Source organism: Xenopus tropicalis, chromosome 2, assembly GCF_000004195.4.
Source record: "Xenopus tropicalis strain Nigerian chromosome 2, UCB_Xtro_10.0, whole genome shotgun sequence".
NCBI lineage: Eukaryota > Metazoa > Chordata > Amphibia > Anura > Pipidae > Xenopus > Xenopus tropicalis.
Genome location: NC_030678.2, coordinates 45,107,602 through 45,122,903, shown reverse-complemented (window position 1 = coordinate 45,122,903; position 15,302 = coordinate 45,107,602). Strand labels below are relative to the sequence as shown.

The following is a 15,302-nucleotide window of genomic DNA, read 5'->3' as shown; positions in this document are numbered from 1 at the left end:
TTTATTAATACCACAACTGACATAATAGGCATATTTAAAATAATAAGCACCCAACTGGTTACTCAGTTATACATCTTTAAATAGTCAATCATTTGTCCTCTGAATATGCGAGGATTGGGAGGCACCAATCACTTAGCTGAGATAATAGGTTGCACCTAGCTGTATCAGTGGGTAAGTTGGTAAATTATGGGAATCCAGCATTTTTATGAATAGGTATTTGGCAGATCATATTATTCTTATATCTCATACTTTATGGGCCTTTTTTTTAGTTCTTGTAACAATCTGTAGGGCTTGTACTGAACATACTTTTGGCCTGTTGTTTAATTCACAAAAAATATGTTTTTTTATTTTTCCTTGAGCTAAACAGGGAAATTAAATCTACTCCATGTTTGGTTCTTGTGAGGTAGATAAATAAATTACAATATACAACCCCTTCCCTTGACATTTTTTGCAGGCGATTTTGGCAAATCGCAGAAAATGCCTCGCGAGGCAACTTCAGCGATTTGCTGAAATCGCCTGCGCAGGTGTGCCACCCCACCGGCGACTTACATTTTCACCGGTGGGATGGTAGTTCCGGGAGATTAGTCGCCCGTGACAAGGGAGATTTGTCGCGGGCGACACTCCCCGTGTGCCAGAACCCTTAAGGGTGAAGACACACAGAGCTACTTAGTAGCAGCTACTTGTCACAACTACTAAACTGTAGAAAATACCCTGCCATAGACAATACTAAGAATTGCCTCTGCTAAAACACACATAGAGACAATTATCAGTAAATTATTAGCATTGTCTGTTTTTGTAGCTATGATGAGTAGCTGCTACTAGTATCTCTGTGTGTCTCCCCCCTAACATGAGTCTATTTTGCAGGGGAATTATCTGTGCTCTGGTTATCTAATTAATTACCTCACAAGGACCAAACATGGAGTAGCTTCAATTTGTGTATGTCCTTGCTGGCTTCATTTATCTTTATTACAGCTCTTTGCTAATAATGTGTTCTGCATCCTTTAGGCTTACGCATTGTGTTTACACTGAATGAAGTTGCCTTTATACAGAATCTTGTTTTTTACATTGAAGCTGCTTATAAAGTTGCTGTAAGTAAATTAAAAATTCAAAGTTGTCTACAAAATTTACTTTTACAAAAAGTTACTTTGGGTGGGGGGTGTTCACCTTAAACCTTATGTAAAATATGACAGGATGTACTGGTCTATGCAACGTTTCACCTCATATTTTATTTTTATAGCTATATCATTGGCCTTCTTCTTCTTCTGTCTCTTTCCAGCTTGCAGTTTGATGGTATCTCATTGTTGGGGGTCACTGCCAAAAAAAAAAATTCTTAATGAGGAGGATAGTGAGGATTTATTGTTATGGTTACTTTTCTTTCTATTTAGGCCCTTACTGCTTGGATTTTAGGGTAAATTGGACCCTCATAACCATCTAGCTAAAAATTCATTTTAAGGTGAACTACCCCTTTAAATGAGCCATTGCAGCCGCTAAACTTTATTTTTGCTCTTCATGCTATAAACTATAAGCTATTACACTGAATTTTAGAAGGTATCCAAAGCACGCTCTAAACCAGTGGTCCCCAACCAGTGGCTTGTGAGCAACATGTTGCTCTCCAACCCCTTGGATGTTGCTCCCAGTGGCCTCAAAGCAGGTGTTTTATTTTTATTTTTTAATTCCTGACTTGGTGGCAAGTTTTGGTTGAATAAAAACCAGATGTACTGCCAAACAGAACCTTATGTAGTCTTCCAGTCCATATAGGGTCTATCAAATAGCCAATAACAGCCCTTATTTGGCACCCCCAGCAACATGTTTTATGCTTGTGTTGCTCCCCAAGTCTTTTTACATTTGAATGTGGCTCACGAGTAAAAAAGGTTGGGGATCCCTGCTCTAAACACATGTTGACTTATGTAGGGCAATGGCTTTTTTTTTGTCTTCCACCCACTGATTCACATTCTCTGCAGAGAGAAAATGCTTACAATTACTGCCCCTTATCTTACCTTGTGCTGCTTAGGAATGGCTAAGTGTCAGTTCACATGGAGTGACATAGCCTTGAGATCAGGTACAGGTATACAGGTATAACTGCCTGCAAAATTAGGTAAAGATAAATAAAAAAAAATACATCATTCAGTCTCTAATTGTAACTAACCATAGTTGGTGACAAATTCAATTAATCTGTAATATATTTTAACCTTCCCCCCAGGATTATGGAATGTGGGAGCGAGGAGACAAAACAAATCAAGGAATTCCTGAGCTAAATGCAAGCTCTGTGGGCATGGCAAAGGTAAGACAAGCAGGTTTGGGGAATATATTAAAGATCTGTGGGCATGATAGTTGCTTGGATATTAACACAGTTTTTGCAACACATATGAATGAATAAATTTCATTAAGATAAGCAGATCAGCAGTTCCAGATCAACCAATAACCCCATACATTTGTAAAACCGGAACATTGGCTGCTCAGCTCTAAAGCTATTACACTAGAGAAAATGAGACTGCTATGCACCTATACGCCAATCTGCTGCCTTCCCCACATTGTATGTGTTTACACTGACAGGCACATGATCAGCCTGTCAGCTTACCACAAGGCAGATTTTGGTGCGGAAACACAGAAGTATGCATTTTTGTGGCGAAATCCGCTGTGTGAATGTGCAAACAAATACAGGGGGTACAGATCGGCTTTTCCCCACTGGCCAATATACCCTCTACTTCTCTACTCTCTACTTATAGACAAGTGAACATCTCAAAAACACACAACAAATGATTGTATGCTTTCATGTGTTTGCAGGCTGCTCTGGAAGCTATAGATGAACTTGATCTGTTTGGCGCTCATGGGGGACCCAAATCTGTGATTCATGTTCTACCTGATGATGTAGAACACTGTCAGGTGGGTAACCCTAACAAGGCACTAGATATTTTTTGAGAATGCTGTATTGCTGCTTGTTTTCTCGCCAAAATTATTTTTTTGCTGCTGTTGATTCCACTCCAGAGTTTACTCTGCTCCCCATGTCCACTGCATTTCAAGCTGGAGTATTTCCACTGTTTTCTCAATGCCTGCAACTAAATTGCGTTATTAAGGAGTTTCCACTACAGTACATTTTAATCTGTTCATTTATAGAATGGATAACTGTGTATGGTGCTTGTTAATTACCTTAGTGCTTCCACAAGAATCAGTTCAGCCAGAGCACTGATAATTAGAAAATGGTAAAGTGCAGAGGCACCAACAACTGAGTAATGATTAAAGAAAGTAGAGGAGGAAAAACAAATGAGGAGATAACTGCAATAGAATAATGCTAGAGTTAAGAATTTTAGACCATTTGGGATTCCTTAGTGAAACTATGGAAAGATGATAGTAATAGACAGTCTCGCCTTACATAAGCCCAAAGTGGGGTCATCTCTCTTAGGTTTCTCTATCATAAATACAGTATATGTCATTTGTGATGTAGATATGCCTGTATATTTAGCACATGGATAGTAAGTGTTATTCCCTCCCCAAGTTCTTTCCCATTTTTGTAAATCAAAAATATATAAAAGGTTAAATGGATCATCTTTATTTTACAGTCAATCCTTTATTCAATGTTGCCTCGGGCCTCCACCTCCAAAGAAATTGATGCTGGCCTCCTCTCCATCATTTCATATCCTGCTTTTGCTGTTGAGGACATAAATCTGGTTAATGTGACCAAAAATGAAATAATCACTAAACTCCAGGTATGATTATTGAGATTCGTAGAGAGCAGTAAATATCCAGAATATATTTTTAACCTAAAATATATATACTATATAATAATTATTCTCTTTAAAACTGTAGGCAACTTCTTCTTAGCCCCCTGGCTGCCTTCACTTGCAGCCCCTAATACATTTCCTTGCCTAGCCACAAACTTGCGGTAACTAGTTCAGCCAAAGCTGTATAATGATGATAAATTGCTACGGGTTACTGTATGAGTGTAAGATTGGGCCTTTATTATAACAGCAATTGAAAAGATGTTTACCTGACATACTTCCTTGTACAACTCTTTTTTGATCCACTTTCCCTAAATGCTGATAGATATGACTACACCATCAATAGGGTCCATCCAACAGAGGACTTGATTACCACCTACTGTGCTGGTTTGATAGCCTAACTTTTTCCTCAGAGAATTATCTTGCAGAATGGTCACCAACTGGCCAGATGTCATACATAGTTCTGCTCGTTTTGTATTCTGTTTGAGGTTTAATTAAGAAAATCAGATCATAAAGATATGTGATAGTTAAGGGCAGATTTATCAACATTTAAATTTAGAGCAGACTACAAAACTTACCCACATTCTATTGATTCCGTATTTATCAATGAATGAAAGATAGAGTTCACAAATTAATAAATACACTTCTTAAAATTCCATAGGAATGAAAAGAACATGGGCACATTTTTATGTATTAAGCTCTAAACTGACATTTTGATAAATCTAAATTTTGAATTATAGCCATACCATTGGCTGATTTATGATTTGCTGCTCTTTTTACCTTAAGGGAAGATATGGCTGCTGTCGCTTTCTCAGAGATGGCTTTAAAACACCAAGAGAGGTAACAAGCTGTAATGTTTTTATAATGCACTTGTTTGGCTGGGATTTATTTACTTTCTCATATTTCCTTATTTGTTCTGTACTCTTGTTTTACATTTCCTGTGTTCCTTATTGCTATTTATTTTATCCCTGTTGGGTAGGGGAAGCTTGATCTTCTCTCTCTTCTGTGTCCTTTGCTGTCTTTATTCTCTCATGTTTCAGTGCTTTTAGTTCTACACACTTCGTCCACTAATTGTTGTTTTCATGGTTATCCCATTATATTATATATATATATATATATATACACACTGAGGGTTTGCCTTAGTTCAAGGGACTGTGGGGCAGTTTGCAGTTTATAATATCTTGCCATACTTCTGCATGAATAACATATATATCTACATTATTATTTGATTTCTGTACCAATGCAGGACCCCACCAGATTGCACTATGACTCTACTGAACTCAAACTCTTTGAGAATATTGAATGTGAATGGCCTTTGTTCTGGACATATTTACTTATTGATGGAATTTTTAATGGGGATCAGGTTCAGGTAAGAAGCAGATGATAGAACAGTTTCTGAATTATTTGCCTTCTTCTTCTGCCCTTTTCTAGCTTTCAAATGGGGGTCACTGACCCCGACAGCTATAAGCTATTGTTTTGTGAGCTTTCAATTCTATTATAATTGTTACTTTTTATTACTAACCTTTCTATTCTTTCTATTTATATTCCTGTCTCTCATTCAAACCACTGCCTGGTTGCTACAGTAAACTGGAGAGATGTGAAACAAAAAGCCAAACAAAAAAAAATTAAAACAAAAAAATTAAAAAAGAGAAGTGCCAAATTATCTCAAACTATCACTGTCTACATCATACCAAAAAGATAAAGGTGAACAACCCCTTTAAAATAAAAACTCATAAGTTCCTACATGTAATTGCAGATGCAAGAATATCGGGAAGCTCTGGAGGGAATTCTCATAAGAGGAAAGAATGGAATTCGTCTTGTGCCAGAACTTTATGCTGTTCCTACTGACAAGGTGGGTGCTTATCTAATAATAATTACTCACAATCTGCTAATAAGTAGTTATTCTCTTCTGATTTTTTGGTGTTTTCAAAGTAGTCATTTTGTAAATGTTAATCCTACTCAGGAGATTCCCATTAACTGCAATTTGCAACAAACTTGGCAGCCGTCAGTCTGTGATTGTTGCCTGGGAATGCACACTGAAGTGATCTTGCTAACAACTGTGGCTGATGCTACTTGTGGAGCTCTACATGCAGTCAGTGAAAAGACCTTAGCTCCATGCCATATTCATCACAGCTACCAGCAATAACCAAGATGGCTTGTTTTTTGGAGTGTTGTATATAGATTGTTCAAGCATAACTAGTTCCTGCCCTTTATTGTAATACAAGTGTATTCTAATACTCCTTCTAAATGTTATGTCTGTTCATTCATTTCAGTTGTCTAGTTTAAACCTGATAAAGAGGTGGGATTTATTTCAGCAAATGGTTGCAATCTATGGGGCAGATTTACTAAAACTCTTAACATTTCTCATTTAAAACTTTCAAAATTTTTAAAATTCGAAGTAACTGGTTTCCACAAATGCCTTACATTTAAAAGTCGCAGCTTTTTTTTCTGTGACTTTTATCTCTAAAAATCCGAATCAGAAAAAAAGAATCAGACAGTGAGATAATGGCCCCTTTGGGGGAAAAAAAGTCATACAATAAAAAAGTCGCAACTTTTTCGATATTTACTATACATCCTAACGGCTAAAAATCGCAGTCCGAAAATTTGCCAGCTAAAACTTGCTGAGATTGTGTAGAGATCAATGGCAGATATTTCTTTCCTTTCCCTGGATGATCCTTTCCTTCAGAACTTTAGAGGTTTTTTAAATTTTTGATGCTGGTTTTTGTGTCACTTAGAAAAAGTCACAGTTTTCATGTCACAGGTCACAAAAAATTGTGATTTTCATGACTTTTCTGCAACATTTCTTACGCAGACTTTTTCAGTTCAGACTTTTTTGTAAATGTAAGACATTTGTGAAAACGAGTTTATTTGATTTTTAAAATGAGAAATATTCGAGTTTTAGTGAATCTGCCTTTTTCAACCTCAGTTACTATGTTGCTAATGCTAACCTCCCTCTGCAGCCCATACACTTTTTAAGGGCAGAGTTTTGAGTTGAGAAACTACTCTGTCACAATATAGATTTTCAAGACCTGGGTTCAGTTGTACCATTTGTAAACAGCAAGTTGTCCATACTTTATATCTTTGTTGTTATTTTTTATATGCTTCATTGGTTATTTATGCTCCCACTATGCTCTGCCATTATATGTAATTGTCTAAAATCCTGTGCTATTAGGGGGTCAAAAACCATTTTCGAGGCTACTCTTCTTTCCAAAACTTCTACTGACAGTCCTTACTGCCTCATTGGTATTTGCAATATGCCATTGCCATTCAGTAGAGCTGGATGAACAGTAATCTGATACCTGAGGATTTTTCAAGTGGTAACTAAGTATCAAAGGCTGCCTCAATGAGCTCTGTCGGATGGGGAACTCTACTTGAATTGCTTGTCTGTATCTATGAATCATGTTTGTAAAAGCACTGTATAATACAGCACATACGCTATATTGATGTTTGTTCAGTATTAAGTATATTCATTGTACAATGTAAAAAAAGGTTTTAACGCCTTTCAGAAGAGGCCATTCATTTTTGGCTACATACAGTAAGGACCAGAATATGACTTGGTCTTTTCCTTCTGTCACAGCACATTGCTGTAATGTTAGAATCTAGAACTGAGAGTACAGAAGCCTTTGAACTCCATGATCCTTAGGATTTCTGTCATAGAAAAGCATTGCGTCAGTTCAACTGTTTATCCATTTTGTTATGGTGTAACTAGCAGGTTAGTAACTTGTAACCTGGTTAGTGACTGTTTTTATTTGCAGATAGAAGAAGAGTACCATAACCCGCATACAGTTGACCGCAGACCTTTGGGGAAGATACCTCACCTATGGGGACAATCACTGTACATACTGGGCTCTCTTTTAGCTGAGGTAACATCTGGCAAGTAGCAATGCCAATTAGAAATGTGCTAATGACAAGTCAAGTTGTTTATCTGAAATTCTTATAGTACTTTCTCCTTCATCTGCGATTGGAGGGAGGTGAGGGGAGAGTGCCAATAGTGTCAAGTGGGGAGTGGGTCTGGGTCAGTGGGGCCCACCAGGTTTTTTTCTCAGTCTCCTGCTGGCCCCATCTGATCCTGGCTTTCATTGCTTATATCCTTATAGTCAACACTTAGGTGTAGGCCGTTAATGGACATTACAACTCTGTATACATACTGTATTAGTACATTTTAATACTGTAGGTGCCACTCATTGAATATTGCTTGCAGGCCTCACGAGAAAGTCTTTAATGACACTGCAACCAAAAAAGGACACTTCAGGGTAGTCCTGCTGTCATTAACTCCCAGGTCTAGTATCAGGGACCTTAGGTGTCTTGGATTCCTCTAGACTGAGCCACAGAAGGCAGCATGGTTTTAGCTTGTTAATTTAAAGTATATAAATTGTGTTGGAAGTACTCACTGTGTTGGAAGTACCCACTGAATTACTAGACAGCAGCCAATGTGCTGAGTAATACATACTTCTTAAACTGCTTCTTTAAACAAAGAGATTTAATTAAGAAAACTGAAAAACATTATACAATTCCAAAGAACAGGCAATTGGTCTGGGAAGGTAGCAGGCAAATACATTCAGTGGAGCAGGCAGTGAGTCAGGGCAGGCAGCAAACAAACATAATCCAGTAAATCAGGCCAATAGTCAAAACCTGGGAGTCGGAACTGAGGGCAGGTCAGAACTGACTTGCAGGACTTCATGATAAAGCAACAGAAATTCAGGATCTTAGGAGTACCGGAACTTGAGGCTCTGACAAAGCAGAAGAGCTAATGATCCACCAGGCTTAAATAGCCTTTTAATTGTCTTTTGCCCATAGGTGGATCATAGTATGAAAGAGAGACAGTAGAAAAGCCATAAAATGGCAGGATAAAAGCACACTACTTCCTGTGGCTCAGTCTGAAGGAAGAGCAACCTGTACCCTCAGGTCCCTGGTTCTAGACCAGAGAGTTCCTGGTGCCTACATGTAATCCCTCCCTCTCTCTCTCTACTTGGCCTTAAATCTGATACAACTGTGTAATTCTAGGTTTTTCTATCCCACTAGGGATTTCTAGCACCAGGAGAAGTAGATCCGTTGAACAGAAGATTCTCTACAGTTTTTAAGCCTGATGTTGTGGTGCAAGGTTTGTCTGGGTTCCTGCCATTATTTGTTAGTAGATATTATATGCTGTTTAAATGTTTTACTTCTAGAACTGACCAATTTTCAGAACATTTTCAGAAAAAACAATGCGCACATCTTCCTACTAATTGAAAGAAACAATTCCCCCATTTCTGAGAAATTTCTTATTTAGTGGTTATTGAGCAAGATTTCCTTCATTTTGTTCACTTGGAGCTCAGACATTTGTAATGCCATGTGGGAAATAATTACCGTATACATTTTTTTTTGGGAGCACCTCATTAGCACACACTTAATATTGGATGAGCACTGTAAATGGAACTTTCATTATATTTCAAGAAAATCAGGCGATAACAAGGACAATGTATTAATAGGGGCAACGTTTATGCAGAACTTGTAGCATTCACACATACATTTTATACTTCTTGTGGAATTAAACATCACTGAGGGACCTCTGATTATAATTGCTGTTCTGTGGAGGAATACAGGTACATAGGGGGACACTTGCATTTAGTTGCTTACTCTGTTAGCCCTGGGGAGAATTAAATCAGCAAATAGAAAAGATTCCCTAATGTGAGTTGGTACTCTTGCTGGGAAGTTCTACAGTTAATATCCTAATTCTAGCCTATGTGTGCTGTCATAAAGATGAAATTAGGCCTTTTACACACAATGTGGGCAGTGGGCAAACACGTTGGCTTTTGGAGTCTAGTTGTCCGTAAAAATCCATTCTTGTTACAATACCATAACATTAAACTTTGAGGCATTTTAATTTATTTTCTAACAGAAAATTGTACAATTTTCAGTTTCAGTTCTAGCAGAGTCTAAAGAGATAAAGAAAATGCTCAAAAACCATGGCCTTGAAGTTCAGAGCTTTAGTGATGTCCGGCCAATCAGAGTGCAGCCAGCTAGGATTTTGAGCCACCTGTATGCCAAGCTTGGTGAGTAATTGATATGAACAGCATTGCAGTCTCTTGTGGGAATATGGTTAGCTTACACATTGGTATTCTGTTTTAATGACCTAACTTAGGTTATCCTTTCTGGGGCAAGAAAAACTTGCTTTTTCTGTTTCAGGGATTGCCCCACAGGCTACAAAAACATAGCTACGTTGTACTTACTGTATAATGCATCACATTTCACAGAAATCAGATAACCTTCCCTGGGAGCAACTTCCCATCATACATATTCCCATTCATTAGTTGTGAAGAGGCCTCATAACCCAATAGTTATGTATAAATTAGTCATGAATCCCACAGATATATGAATCCCAAAAATATAGGGGGGTCAGTGTTAGTCTTTATTAATGCATAGCTTTAGTACATGCTTGCAAAAGAGATCACATCTGCAAGTTTGGGGGATGGGAAGAGGCCCTAAAAAGGGACAAAGCAGTTGTACCAGTGGTGAGAAGCGAAACACAATTATCAGCTGTGGGCAAATGTGGTTGTTTTGGCTGTTATATCGTTTTGTGATTTATATCATAAAGGGAAATTGTCAACATTTTGGAGAAGGGCTCATTTATGACGGCATAAAAATGAATGTGCAGATTGACAGCATTCCTTAAAGGTATTTGCTTCAAAGCATGCTCCTTGACCTCGCACCAGCATAGTTGGTGTGTGATGTGGGGAACCCTGGAGCTACCACTGCTGTAAAGGTGGTGGTACCTCCAGGGTTTGTGAATAGACACAGCATACTTGCACTAAAAGAATCACACTTTTCTGTGTTTGGAAATTTTCTTGTGTGTTTTGACTCATCACCAGCAATTGTGTCAGGCGCAGTTAAGGCAATTTTAGTTCTTCCCTGCAAAGGACTTCTTCAAATACATTGCTTTTATTCACATACGTGTATTGTTTGCATCTTATATTTAATATTTCTTTTGCAGGGCATAATAAAGCCATGAAGCTTAGTGGCCGCCCATACCGTCACATAGGTGTTCTAGGGACGTCTAAACTGTACATGATCAGGAACCAGATCTTTACTTTTACACCCCAGGTAAGCTAATCCTAAAACATTATTTCCGTATAATTGAATGTATTTAGTAAAAAAAACAAACAAAGGTCAAAGCTCATTGAGTTTACACACAGTACTTATGCTTTGTAAATACTTTCTGTCAGACAGTTTTTCCAAAGAACATTTTTAGAGCCCTTCCAGTTGATTACAATATGGGAATTCTGGGGAATAGCTGATATCTATGTATAGGAACATCAGGTGGCAGCAGGTCCAAGATCACCCCCTACACACAAAATATTAAAAGAAAAGTGAACTTTTACACTGTGAATGTCTTTAGGAAGTGAGACTAGATTTGTTTTCTTAAGCAGCATTATCGAGCAATAAATGGCCGACCCGTTGATGCAGTTGCATAATATGAATTCCAGGCCACAACAAAAAGAGAGGGTGTTTTATTGTGATTCTCAAAGGAGTGTTAATTATATTGCATAATTTATTGAAGCATCACATTTGCTCATGTAAACCATTACAGCATAATCTCTTCCAGCCAATCGCATCATTATTTTTCACAATATGAAGCAATTATAGCTATAAGGATAAGGTAAGGTAAGGATAGATAAGATTTTCAGAATATACTTATATACAGTCAAGTGCATTAAAGGAACAGTAACACCAAAAAATGAAAGCGCTTTAAAGTAATAAAAATATAATGCACTGTTGCCCTGCACTGGTAAAACTGGTGTTTGCTACAGTAACACTACTATAGTTTATATCAGTGCTGTCCAACTGGCGGCCCGCGGGCCGCATGCGGCCCTCGACCCCCCTCTTTGTGGCCCCCCACCTGTCTGGCTGCTTTGATGTTTTACCCTTGTGTAAACTTTAAATGGTATCAGTACTGAGATTAACTGCCCCCCCCTGCATGGTTCTCACCGCAGATTCAGGCTGTAATCCCCCTGTATTGTTTAAACATGTAATTGTTCACCCCCTGCAGAGTTCACACCTCAGGCTTGGGCTGTAATCACCCACATTGTTCATCTGTTCACACCTCAGACATTGGGCCCGATTCACTAAAGTCCGAAATAAGGAGTGCTATTTATAGCATGCGTTAAGCATTATAGGGGCCGATTCACTAAAGGTCAATAACGCTTATCGCATAGTTTTTTTCATTAAAATATGTCATCGTAAGATAAATAACGCCAAGAACATCGCTTCTTAATTATGAAAAGTGTCCTTTTAGTGAATCTAGCGAAAAATAAAAAGTGATAAGATTTTTAACGCATGCTATAAATAGCACTCCTTATTTCGGTCTTTAGTGAATCGGGCCCATTGTATGTACTGCCTGGCCTATGCTGCCTGTGTGTAGATAGCATAGGGTAGGCAGTATGGCACATAGGCAGCATAGGGCAGGGAGGGAATGGCACACACAGGCAGCATATGGCAGACACAGGCATCATAGGGCAGGCAGAGTATGGCACACACAGGTAGCGTAGGCCAGGCAGAGTGCTGTCTGTGTGTGCCATACTCTGCATGCCCTATGCTGCCTGTGGGAGGTGAACCTGGCAGGGGTTTGTTCTGGGAGTTTGTTAGCAGTTGGAAATAGCCATTAAATGGTCCCTAAGGTATGTAATTATATGCTGGGGGTTGCTGTGCTATCCACAGGGGAGGAGAAGGCATATGGATTTTAGGGTATGTCTTAATATGACATAATATAATTATTTCACATATGAATGGTGGTTGATATCCCTGCAGTGAGGACCAAGCATTTGGGTTTTTTCTGCACTAACACCATTGTGATAAAATGGGTGTGGTTTGAAGTGGGCGTGGTTTAAAAGGGGGGAGTGGTCAAAACTGGCTTCCATAAGCGGCCCTCCACCATGTATGCGCGAGAAATTCCGGCCCTCGGCACCGCAGAAGTTGGACAGCACTGGTTTATATAATAAGCTGCTGTGTAGCCACGGGGGCAGCCATTCAAGCTGGAAAAAAGGAGAAAAGGCACAGGTTACACAGCATTTAATAGATAAGTTCTGTAGAATACAATAGTGTTTTATCTGTTATCTGCTATGTGCCTGTGCCTTTTCTCCTTTGAATGGCTGCCTCCATGGCTACATAGCAGCTTATTTATATAAATTATAGTAGACTTTCTGAAGTAAACACACAACTTTTACCAGTGCAGGGCGGCAGCACATTATATTTTAGTTACTTTTATCCACTTTCATTTTTTGGTGTTACTGTTCCTTTAAGCTAGCTGCATATGAATCAACCAGGTCTTCCAGTTTGGAGAGTTTGATTACTCATTGCACCTAAGTTTTGCTTGTTACATATGGTGAGTTTCTTAACCAAACCTTGCTAACACAGTCATCTCCCCCTAGTTTACAGATCAGCACCACTTCTATCTAGCCCTCGACAGCAGAATGATTGTGGAGATGCTTAGAACTGAACTGGCCTATTTAACTTCCTGCTGGAGGATGACTGGGAGACCAACGCTAACCTTTCCCATTACCCATTCTATGCTCAGTAAGTGTGGGTTAGTACTGGCAGTGCTGTATCATTGCTGTTTGGGTGGGTTATCTGGATGTGATACCTCATCAGCATATGTCTCTGCATACTCCTTATACAGATATGGGGACTGTATTCCTTAGTTTAGATGGAAATAGTTGTTTTTTAATCTTAGAGAGGCAATCTTAGAGAGGCATGTACATGTGCATGCATGTGGTATTGTAATTGTTTTTTACCTTTGAGATTTGTGAGACACACACCTTTACCTCTGTAAAGGTTTACTCCCTTAACCATATGAAGCAACTTGCCTGGGTGCATATGAAAAATTAAATATGAAAAAATATAGCATTGCCCTCAGCAGGCCTGAATAAAAAAAACCTATTTTATTAGTGAAAAATTAGCGGTCCAGTGTTTCAGTCTCGAGTTTTTGTGTCCTCGGGGGTTCACACACTCGACCAAAATGTTGGACCACAAATTTTTCACTAATAAAATAGGTTTTCTTGATTCAGATCTGCAGAGGGCAATGCTATATTGTTGTCATATATATATATATATTTTATCCAGATAGGAAACTATTGCTTCCAAGTCCAGAGAGCTCAGGAAATGTAGTTCCCCATTGCTGATACAGATGTTGCTTTGTCACTGGTCTAGCACTTCAATAGATGTCCCTATTTAAATAGTCCCCTATTTTTAGAACACTGTAATTTAAGTACAGGCTGTATTTTTTTTAACAAGAGACAACTTACTGCCTAACATTCCATGCCAGATGCTTAGTCCAAAGCAACATGATAAAACATTTCTATTTATAATCCTGTGCATGCTCTGATTTCTGCCGTCTTGTATGTGGCCTGCTGCACGTATCTGCCTGTGGCAAATAGTTTAAAGGACTTAAGGGACACTGTCAGCTGCTGGTATTAAATGATTGTTATTAGAGACAGAAACACAGAACATGCTTGACTGGAAAGCAGAGCCAATGTTTTCATTGTATCTTTTAACGTTAATGGGGCTCATTTTAAAAAAACTAGGCAATCCTGTGCCTGCACAGTTACCCATAGCAACCCATCAGTGATTAATATGTGATTGGTTGCCATGAGTAAAGGTGGCCATACACTGGCCGATTGTAGCTGCTGATATTGGTCCCTTAGACCGATTCGGCAGCTTATTGGCCCGTGTAGGGGAACATGCGGCAGGCCTGCCCGATGGACATCTGGCCTGAAATCAGCCAGATATCAATCGGGCAGGTCAAAAAATTTGGTCGGATGCGGTCCCCGAACCGATTGTGCCTATTACCGGTATATCCCCCCCATAGGTGAGCGGATCTTTACGTGTATGGCCACCATTACAGACCAGGTGCAAATGACCCCTAATGTATTTAAAAAATTTTAACACAATATTGTGTATTCTGTAAACAGCTGTGTCAGTGTTTCTAAAATCCTGCAACAGCTGTATCCAGTCAAGTGACACATATACATATAAAATAAATCACCCATATCGTATAAATATTAAGCACAGCAAAGGTCATATGAGAAGTGGTCTTACAGAACACCTGGAACTTCATGGGTCCCTACTCAGGGACTACAGTGGGAGGAACTACCAACTTAAACCCCAAATATATTATTATGCCATTTTATGGCATTTTCCTACTGTACATTGTACTAAGCAATGCTTATAATTCTGCTTTAACTAATACAAGTTAATCTGTATTAAAAAATAATTAAGAATCATTTCTGAGCATTTACATCCTCAGCTAGCAAGAATAACATAGTTACATATTTACATATTTTAGTTAAGTTGGTTTGAAAAAAGACCAGAGTCCATCAAGTTTTACATTTCCAAGTAAACCCAGCACACACACACCTATACTGACCTATCTATACACTCACATACATAAACTATATATATACCAGCATCAATACTAACTGTAGATATTAGTATCACAATAGCCTTGGATACTATGCTTGTTCAAGAACTCATCCAGGCCCCTCTTATAGGCATTAACAAAATCTGCCATTACCCCATCACTAGGAAGGGCATTCCCCAACCTCACTGCCCTCA

General features: G+C 38.7%; 1 protein-coding gene across 5 annotated transcripts in view; it reads left to right on the top strand.

Annotated features, from left to right (window-relative positions):
* phka2 (phosphorylase kinase regulatory subunit alpha 2) overlaps positions 1 to 15,302 on the top strand; it is a 56,310-nt gene that overhangs the window by 16,342 nt on the left and 24,666 nt on the right. For all 5 annotated transcript variants that reach the window (XM_012957496.3, XM_004911663.4, XM_012957497.3 and 2 more), the window contains exons 6-17: positions 1,006 to 1,088; positions 2,201 to 2,281; positions 2,785 to 2,883; positions 3,558 to 3,704; positions 4,503 to 4,556; positions 4,963 to 5,085; positions 5,473 to 5,568; positions 7,472 to 7,579; positions 8,739 to 8,817; positions 9,614 to 9,748; positions 10,687 to 10,796; positions 13,121 to 13,265. In XM_012957496.3, coding sequence (XP_012812950.2) covers positions 1,006 to 1,088; positions 2,201 to 2,281; positions 2,785 to 2,883; positions 3,558 to 3,704; positions 4,503 to 4,556; positions 4,963 to 5,085; positions 5,473 to 5,568; positions 7,472 to 7,579; positions 8,739 to 8,817; positions 9,614 to 9,748; positions 10,687 to 10,796; positions 13,121 to 13,265 — 1,260 coding nt within the window. The remainder of the gene's footprint in view (positions 1 to 1,005; positions 1,089 to 2,200; positions 2,282 to 2,784; positions 2,884 to 3,557; positions 3,705 to 4,502; positions 4,557 to 4,962; positions 5,086 to 5,472; positions 5,569 to 7,471; positions 7,580 to 8,738; positions 8,818 to 9,613; positions 9,749 to 10,686; positions 10,797 to 13,120; positions 13,266 to 15,302) is intronic.